The sequence below is a fragment of the Mauremys reevesii genome, linkage group 7 (assembly GCF_016161935.1).
Source record: "Mauremys reevesii isolate NIE-2019 linkage group 7, ASM1616193v1, whole genome shotgun sequence".
Lineage (NCBI taxonomy): Eukaryota > Metazoa > Chordata > Testudines > Geoemydidae > Mauremys > Mauremys reevesii.
In genome coordinates this window covers 23,757,501-23,767,756 of record NC_052629.1, presented here as the reverse complement: position 1 = coordinate 23,767,756, position 10,256 = coordinate 23,757,501, and the positions used below count along the sequence as shown (strand labels likewise).

General features: G+C 39.7%; 1 protein-coding gene across 1 annotated transcript; it reads right to left on the bottom strand.

Annotated features, from left to right (window-relative positions):
* Nucleotides 1-1,857: 1,857 nt before the first annotated feature.
* LOC120409474 lies at nt 1,858-3,816 on the bottom strand (the record flags this gene model as incomplete). The annotated part of the gene is made up of 2 exons (XM_039547620.1): nt 2,767-3,816; nt 1,858-2,457 (listed from the first exon to the last, which is right to left on the bottom strand). Coding segments are annotated over exons 1-2 (1,650 nt in total), but the record flags the coding sequence as incomplete, so codon positions are not given.
* Nucleotides 3,817-10,256: the final 6,440 nt, after the last annotated feature.

The following is a 10,256-nucleotide window of genomic DNA, read 5'->3' as shown; positions in this document are numbered from 1 at the left end:
GTACAGTTAATAATTTGAAGGTGTTTGTTTTGTTCATTTTTCCATATCTCTTCAATTCCTGGTTTGAGATTGGACTGGAAGCTGATGTTTTGTGAAGTGTTATGATGGACAATTAGGATAACATTTCGGTAGTATTATATACCAAAATACCACAGGAAAGATTATTCTTGCTGTATTGCTGACTTTGATGGAACTTGCAAGAATGTCTGTAGACTTCCTGGATATGAAAAAGATATGGATATACCTCCAGTCATTTGAATGCTTATCCAAACCAAACAGAACCTCCAGTTTATAGAGGTTGTTCACAGAAGCTCCAAAGGGAGTTTATTCAGTATGGAAACTAGAGAATTGGGCTCACTGGGACATTATTTTCCCCATGCTCTATGCAAGGGAGTGAGAACTCTGTTACCTTCAATGTGCGTGTGCACTAGGTATGGGGTGGGAAACAGGCGGTTTCGCCCCTTATGCCCAAGTAACTGCCAGGTTTCAAAGGAGACAAGAGGCTTCCATGTGGAGGCTCCTCTTCCCTGTCGACCTTGCTTTTGGACAGTATTGGTCTAACAAAGATCCCCTAGACACGATTGCTCCTGAGCAGGGAGAAGGGGGATGTATTGCACGGGGAGCAGGTACACAGTGAAAGTTACTGCAGAGTGAGTGTAGAGTGGGTATAAAATGCTACCATTCCTCTATATTTTATATCCAGTCTGGCACTCATATGGCACATACCTAAATGACTAAATGAGGTAGAGGAGAATCAGACTCTCTGTCTTCTGTATCTCATGTCATTTCCCCCTTCAGGTTTAGGAAGGAGAATCTGGCAAAGAACTACTGGCCTCCATTCTTCCCAGCTGCCATCATGGAAAACCACAGGGCCCCCGTGAATCCACAAGGAAGCTGGGACCAGGCCTAAGGGGCAGCACGCCTCAGTTATGCATGCTTCCATCGACCAGAATCCACCAGGCATGCTTGCTTATGCACATAGAAGCAGAGGGGAGCATTTTGCTTGTGTGAGCACAATTCTTCCTCTTATTCACTCCCAGTGGAGCATAAGGTGTCAACCATTCTCCTCCATTCATTTCGTTCTTGAGCGAGGCAGCAAATTTCATCCCACTTCATTCCCATGCCTTTCATTTCCTCTTCAATGGTCCTTCGCCACATCCCCAATGGTCTACCTCTCCTCCTTCTTCCTTGTGGTGTCCATCGTAGGGCAATATGAGGGTGTCTATCAGCACCCATTCTCAACACATGCCCCAACCATCTCCATCTTCGTTGTTTGGCTTCATCCACTATGTTGTTAATGCCCATTAATCGGCTCACTTCAACATTGGTGATACGCTGCGGCCAGTGTATGTTAAGAATTTGCCTAAGACACCTTCCTTCAAAACCCCGAAGCCGACTTTCTATCTTCTTGTTGGTCCTCCATGTTTCCGCCGCATAAAGCAACACAGAGCGGACGTTCGACCTGTAGATCTCTACCTTGGTTTTCATTTGCAAGATGGCCGACCTCCAAATGTTCTGAAGTCTATAGAATGCAGTTGCTGCAAGACCGATTCTGGTAGATATCTCCTTCTGCATATTACCATCAGCCAATATGTAACTACCAAGATATTTAAAATCGTTCACCTCCTCCAATTCTACGTCACATACTACTGTCGTCGTCGAGCTGGCTGTTTTTACTTTCATTGTTTTGCTCTTACCGGCGTGGATATTAAGTCCCACGCACCTTGCTGCTCTACCTACTCTATCAGTCTTCTCTTGGAGGTCCATCTGAGAGCTTGAAATCAGGGCGATGTGACCCGCAAAGTCACAATCTTCAATATGACCAGAGGGTCCCCATGCGATCCGTCTTGGCCTATCTTCGGTGGCTTTCCGCATCACCCAGTCTATAACCACAAGAAATAGGATGGGCGAAATAACACATCCTTGTCTAACTCCCGTTCTCACATGGAACCACTCGCTCCACTGTCCTTCATGGTGAACACAACACTTATTATCAGCATACATATCTTTGAGGATGTTAATAACTTTCGGAGGGAATCCATATGTTTTTAGGATATTCCAGAGAGATGGATGGCGGATGCTATCAAATGCCTTCTTGAAATCAAGGTAGTTAATGAACAGTGGCGAGTTCCATTCAAGGGATTGTTCCATTATCATACGTAATACAAATATCTGATCAACGCATCCTCTCCCACTTCTAAATCCTGTTTGTTCTTCCCTCAGGACCTCTTCTACTGCTTGTCTTATTCTCTGTAACAGGACTCTGCAGAAAACCTTCCCGAGCACTGATAACAGGTTTATACCTCTCCAATTATCACACAAAGACAAATCACCCTTCTTTGGTAATTTCACAATGATACCTTTCTTCCATGCTTCAGGTACTTTCTCTTCTTCCCATGCCTTGTTGAATAGCTCCTCTAGAATCCCGGCACTCATATTCAGGTCGGCTTTTAGCATTTCTGCGGTTATTCTATCTTCGCCTGGTGCCCTATTTTCTTTTGTCTGTCTAATGGCCTCTTCTATCTCTCGCTCTGTGATAGGCCCTTGTTCTACCTCCATCTGAAAACTCGTTTCCTCTAGTTCAACTACCTCTTCAGGATTTGGTCTATTTAGAGTCTCTCTAAAATGCTCTGCCCATCGATTAATTTGTTCTTTCTCTTCTATCAATATGCTCTCATCCTTTCCTCTAACCGCTGTTCACCTATTGCTGAACCCTCCTCTCAAAGTCCTCGTGATTCTATACACAGTTCTTGTGTCGCCCCGCACGGCTGCTGACTGTGCCTCTCTTGACAGACTGGTAATATAATCCCTTTTATCTTTTCGAACACTTCTCTTCACAGCCTTGTTTTTCTCCCTGTATTCTTCATTTGCAGCTTTCTGTTGTTCACCACTTCCAGTCAGCATACGTAATTTTGCTATCTTCCTCTCCTCAATGAGTTTGTATGTATGATCTGAAATCCATACTTTCCACTCTCTTCTCTTATAGCCAAGCACTGTCTTGCTGGCCTCCACATATACCTTCTCAACGTTGTCACAAATAGTGTTTATATTACCAGTTCGCAAATCATTTAGAAGTTGAAACTTTTTTGAGAGCTCCAGTATGAACTGTGCCTTTACCGATGGTTCTTTCAACTTCCTTGAGTCGAAAATTTGTTGCCCATAAACTTTCTTCATCTTTCTCAGTTTTATCTGAAGCTTACTCAATACACGGTGATGATCGCCACCTACATCTGCACTTCTTGATACTCTGGTGTCCAACAACGACCCTCTCCACTTTCGATTGATCACAATGTGATCAATTTGGTTCCTGGTTTTCCCATCTGGTGATATCCACGTCAATTTGTGTATTGTCTTGTGTTGGAAAATTGTTCCACCTATCACCAGTCCATTCTCAAGACATAAATCTACAAATCGTTGACCATTATCATTTCTCTCTCCAACTCCTTCCCGCCCCATACATGCTTCATACTCGTCGTTATTGGAACCGACTTCAGCGTTGAAGTCGCCCATCAAAATCAGGATGTCGTGGCATGGGGTCTTAAGTATCTCTTCCTGAAGTCTGATATAGAACAAGTCTTTTTCCTCTTCCTCGGCTTGTTGAGTAGGTGCATAACATTGGATGATGGTGGTCTTCGCATATCTGGAGAAGAATCTCGCTCTTATTATTCTGGAGGTAACAGGACTCCATTCTAACAAACTCTTTCTCGTCTGTTTGTCGACAAGGATGCCCACCCCTTCATGGTGATATCCATCTGTGTGTCCTGAATAAAAAATTGTCTCACCAGAGTGTGAGCACAATGCCAAAAGCCAAATCATGATCCTACTCAAGCTATTTTTTCTGCCCCAAGAGTTGATTTTTACCTATGTATATTTTACACAATTACCACTTGAAAATAGAAGGCAATCTTTTAATCAGACTTTACTACATTTTTTCAAAACAAAATGGTGTAAAAATTATTTGTGTGTACTGCATTAGCCTTCCTGTTCAGCAAAGATGCTCATATTTACAATGATACATTCTAACAGTGGGCCAGTGTATTGGTTTTCTATGCAATGCTACAAAAGTACTTCAGGCTGTAGTTTCAGTAAAGAAAGAACTAAGAAAAATTGAGAAAAGTGAAGTACAGAATTGAGACAATAGTTTTATAGCTTTCTAATGTAATTCTCAAGGCAGGGATTGTTTCATCATATGTATGTCTACACTATTCTTTGCATAATGGGGCCCTCATTCTGTTTGGATTTCTAAACACTACCTCAATATGAATGTATATTAATAATGATAATAAATATTTCCTTCTCTTGCTTTAACTAATGGTTAATAGGCAACAGTGGATTTTTTAAAACACATTTTACCTGTTGTTTAATAGTGCAGAACTATTTAAGGATGCATAGCCATGTCTCAGCCAATCCGACTGTGTTAGGAGATCCAAGGATACAAAGGGTATTATGAATGGTATACAGAAACATTTTAGAGCTGGGCAAAATGGCAAAACATTTTCTGTGAATAAACATTTGATTTCTTTTCAATGAGTTTGTTTCTTCAAAGTGTATGTTGTACCCATTTAGTGTTTTCTTTCTGCAAATGTTCTAGACAATGCATTTTATTGAGATGAATATCAAGTTCAAATGGTTTGCTCAGATTGTATATTCAACTGCAAAATTTGCAGTTTGCATTGTATTGTGTTGTTACATAAATCATCCAAATTACAGAACACCAAAAATACCACATGGTTTATGTAACTAACCAATGCTATGTGAATTTTTCAATGACCTGGTCACAGACAATCTGCAAAAGGAGAATTATTCACTGAAAAATAATGAATTAATAACGAATATCTTCAAGAAAATCCTGAGTGGCTCTAGGATAGTTCACAAAGAGAATAAAATGTAAAATGCATTGAGTACATTATTTGCTACAGACTATTTGACCAGCACTAAAATGTGCATACTATATCTTTTTATGTTCGAGATTAGCCCACCCTAAAGCCCCAGAACTAAATAGTCCCAATTTTTACATGTGTATCCAAGTGGGTCACAGTTCAGAATATAAATATGAATTTCACAACTGCCTCCCTTTCCATAATGGGTTGAACTTGGTTCCAAAGAACCCTGAAATCTGAGCAGAAGTTAAAATCCAGATTCAAATGTTATGGCTTTGGCCCACCTCTCTCTATGAACACCCACACAGTATGTAAATATACATTTCATCAAGTAGTTCAACAGCTATTCAGCCTTAATGGGCTCATTCATCAAAGTCTATTAGGCTTTTCCCCCTGAAATTTTCCATCATTGCTACCATCGGTGGCAGCAATACTGCATGTCCTAATGCAGATAAGGTGCTGGCAGCAGCTGGTGTTTCAACCATCATGATGCCTAAGCCTGCTCAGAGAAGGCTTAGATGAAATAGTGGTTAAATATTGCCAGATACTGGTGCCCTGTCTATCCTTGGGCACCCATTGCTACCACTGGAACTGATGGTACCAATGGTGGGAACATTTCAGGATAAAAGTCTAGAGTAGACCAGCTACCTCTCCCATGAAATGCAGAGACTTAATCCTTCACTTATCTCCTGCATCCAGTTTGCTTTGCTCCCTTATGCTGAATGCATCAACTGTATGGAACACAGAAACTGCTGCCCAACATCAATGAGCTAACCTAACTGGGCTCAAGACTGAACTTGATAAGTTTATGGAGGGGATGGTATGATGAGACTGCCTGCAATGTCATGTAGCCGATCTGTGACTGCTAGCTACAAATATCTCCAACGGCCGGTGATGGGACACTAGATGTGTCTGAGTTACTACAAAGAATTCTTTCCCAGGAGTCTGGCTGGTGAATTTTATCCACATATTCAGGCTCTCTTGGGGTCGAAAAGGAATTTTCCCTTGGGTCATATTGGCAGGGATTTAGCCTTCCTCTGAAGCAGGGGACGTGGGTCACTTGCCAGTTTAAACTAGTGTAAATGGTGAATTGTCTGTAACTTGAAGTCTTTAAATCATGATTTGAGGATTTCAGTAACTCAGACAGAGGTGATAAGTCTATTACAGGAGTGGGTGAAGTTCTGTGACCTGCAATGGACAGGAGGTCAGACTACATGATCATGATGGTCCCTTCTGGCCTTAAAGTCTATGAGTCTATGAGCTGTCTGCTCAGATTTTTCTGTAAGCATATAGTTAAAGTAACCATGGGAGAACAGCAATTAGATGAGAAGAGGCCCTGATTCAGCAAAGCACTTAAGAATATGTTTAAAGTTAAGCAAATTCTTAAATGCTTTGCTGAATCAGAGTCTAAGGGAGGTCACATTTAGCTATTCAATATTTTCAGGCAGTAGGGATAACAATGGAGATGAGTGGGAAACTGAAGCCGAAGTGAAGGTTGGGTGTAAAGGGAAAAGATCATTACTGTTTTGAATTATTGGAGATCAGAGGAGGAATCTCAAACAGGGAGAAAAAGAACTAAGGGCAAAAAACAGGTAAAGTTCAATCATGGTTCAAATGTGATGGGAATCTGAAGCTGGGAGAGAAAAGTAAAAGAAAAGTTGACTGTCTCTATTTTAAACATCTCCTCACAAGAAGTATGGGTGGAATTTTGCCACTGTAAGGACAAGGGCTAACACGAAACAATACTTTTGAAATCCATCACTTTAAAATATCAAATAGGCCTAGTTCCTCTTTGGCACAACATCTGAGACTGAGCATCTCAAAACATGGGTAAAATGGATGAGAATGTATTTTAAAGTGACAAACAACAAATCACTTTAATGAAATGTGGGGACTCCTTTTTCTTAAATAGAAAAAGAAAGAAAATCTGTCTTCCAAAGTCCTCACAGCTGAGCTATGTGCAGAAAATATGTAGGTTGTGTTTATTCTTGGGAGCAGAACTCCACTATGTATTTCTTTGATTATGCCCATACAAGATGATGGTTTTTGGATATCAGTAACCACTGCTGTCCTCTAAATTGGATGGTTATAATAAATTAAAATGGAAGTTAGGGTTAGTGTTGTATCAGGTCATTTTAATCACATAACATGGCCATTAGAGCTCCATCCACAAATTGGCCACAACATAGGTAAAATTATCAAATTACATTATTGGAGTAATATTAAAATCATGTGAGCAGGTTTTAAATCCCAGTAGTTCATGAACTTTTTTAATATCTGCCAAGTCGAACAATGGGACCCTTTTCAATCCCCTAGTGAACACCTATTAAAACCACAATTTACAACTCTACATATCATCTAACGTGTTAACCAGGTGTTCCAGTGTTATTGTTTGAAATTCTACCTAGGTTTAAATCAAATGAAGAAAAGCCAAAAGTCCAATTAAAATCCCACATTGCCTCTTTATCGTGAGTAGGTGAAAGACATTTGTTATAGATTTAATGGCAGAAATCTCATAAAATTTTAGGCCATCCTCTTTTCTTCCCAGTTTCTTATTTCTTACTTAGATTCTCACAGCTTACTGGCATTTCCTGTTCTTAACTGTAGAAAAAAAGTAGAATAAATCTAGGAATTTCTGGCTTAATTTTAGTAGCATCCTGGACACTCTAGCTGAATTTGACAATTGAGTGTTGTCATGGGATATTAAAATCCTGCACTGGGCCCATTTAAGCTATTATTTCATAGGCTGTCCCTTAATCAGTTCCATCCCTCTGCTATGTGCTCTTTGCCAATGTGTCTATTTTATTTAATAGTTCAGTGACAACAAATTTATGTTGCTAAGCTCCAAAAAGTAAACCTTACCAAAATACCTCCCCAAACTGCCTTTACAGACATCCACCAAGGTAATATGGAATTCAGTTGTCTTCACTTGACCATAATTACTTCCAGACCCAAACTGCCTATCTTTGTCTTTGCTATTTTTCTCATTCCACCCCATCCCCAAAATAGTAGTGTTACTTTACATTTATGGTTTTCTGCTTACATTTCACTCTCACTTGCCCCTCTTACCTTTGATTTTAGCAACCCTTGACATTTAGCTGTAGTGCCCTAGTTCTCCCTCCAGATATATGTTTTCTCCTCTGTTTAACAAAAGACTTGGGTTTCCAATGCCCAACACAACAAATTAATTTTCTTTCCTTGAGACAATTCTTTCTTTTCTTAAGAATCCAAACAGAGACAGTGAAAAAAATGAACAGTTGTCTCGTTAATTTGAAATACATTGAATAATATGATAAATTAGAACAAATATTTGTACAGAATTAGTTGCTGGCAAAAAAAATGTGTCAGTTACAGCACATCTGTTCTCTTTTAGGCTTTACTTAAGAAAATAATTCTTGCCAGACTTTTACCCACCCATAATAATTACACAATTTTTACAGATGTAGTTTGTAACAGCTCCACTTTGGTCCAAAACCTTTAATACAATTTGCAATGAATTTACTTCTTGGCTGGCACTTCATTATGTTTTTGCAATAAAGGGACTGAAGTAACGTCATTTGTTTCCAGCTCTGCACCTTTTACTAACATTTTCATAAAAGAAACCCTGCTAGGCTAGAAATGATTGTTGCCATCATCACTACTGTTACTATTGCGACTACTACAAGTTTTGCATGAGGACTTTTAGTTTGGCACTTACCCCGGGCCTGTTTTCTTTATTCGTAATTATCTGTTCTTTGGGAGCACTAGGCTGGAGGAAAGGGTACTCATGCACATCCAGCTGCAAATGATGAAAGGTGTGATTTCCACCAATATTTAAAAAGAATAATACTAATTATTGGAGATTTGGATCCAGATAGCGCCACATGTCAGGGGTTATTAAGATTGAGGTTTGGTTTGGCCAGTTAGGATGCAAATTTATATCCAACATTCAGGCATGTTCCGATCCAGGATTTTGGTATAGGCCAATCTCTAATTATTATAGTATGACAGCCAGTGTCACTGTTGTTAGACGCTGATTTGCATTTAGACTAATATACAACGCTTTTATCAATCAGATGTAAGCATTTTCCCTTACTGGAACTTGCCATGAAATACTTTGTCCATAGTACAAATGACTTCTGATTTCTTTTAATAATGAAGAACAATATTGCTGTTTTCTACCACAAGGAGTTAGAAGGTGTTTGGGTTTCTTTTTTAGTCAGAGTTTGCTACCCTTATTCATACTGAACAGTATCTTCCTTTGTGAGAAGTCCCAGTGGTCAGTGGGCCAGATCCTTGGCCCCTGCTAAGATCCCTTTGTGCTACCAGATGTGAAAGCAGGACCATAAAGCATTTAAGGCAGTTGAGGATTCCTCTTGTACGTGAAAAGCTTAAGATGTCATTAAGTCAGAGTAGCTAGCTATATATCACTCACTTCCCCTGCCCCTCCTCTCCCAGACAGCCTGGGCCAGAGGCTACTCTAACTTGTGCTGGGTGCCAGTTCAACTCCTGAACAACTACTCATCAAACATGAACTCAGTGCAACTGAGGATTCAGCCCAGAGGAGTAAGGTCACTCTCAACATGAGTAAGAGGGGGTGCAGAATCAGGCCCAATGGGAGTACTTATGAAGTACAGTAATAACCAGCATGAGAGAGAATGGCAAGCCAAATTGGACCTAATGGGATTACCTGGGGAGTCAGGTAATACTCAGCATGAAGAAGAGCAGCAGAATTTGTGACAGTGATTTGAAATGTTTTTTGGCCTTCAATGCTAATAATTGCGCATATACACTTAGAACCAATATGGATCTATGCCATTAAGAGTTTGTTGTTATTACAATTCATGGCATAAACTGTAGCCACTCTCAACTGCTATATGCAACAAGGCCAATTAAGAGTAACTAAAATGGCTGAGTTTAGCAGGGCCAGTGACATGAAAATGGGTTCGAAAGAGCAATGCCCTACATCGCATATCAATGGCAGTTGACACACTCATTTTTAATATTACCAGTTAAACATGCACTAGAGATTTAAAAAACAGCATTTAAGTAATCAGAATGGTTTGACTTAAACTTATAAAAGCAAGTAAAAGGTGACCTGCAGATGCATTTAAAAAAATAGTGTATTTTAAGATTTACCTGTTTTTCTTTTAGAGCTCCCAAAAAGTCCAGATCAGCTACAGACCTCAAACTTTCACCCAGAGGAATAGTATATTGACCAAAGAATGCAGATGCAGCCTGCAAACCTCCTCCCAGGGACAGGTAAGTTTTATTTACAATATTACATAAGTATTTCCTTGTGATTAAAGCTACAGTTTTAAAATTCAATTTTAAAAACCACACAGCATTCTACATTATTATTGGTATTGCATTAGTGGTGTGGATGGTGCTTTTCAA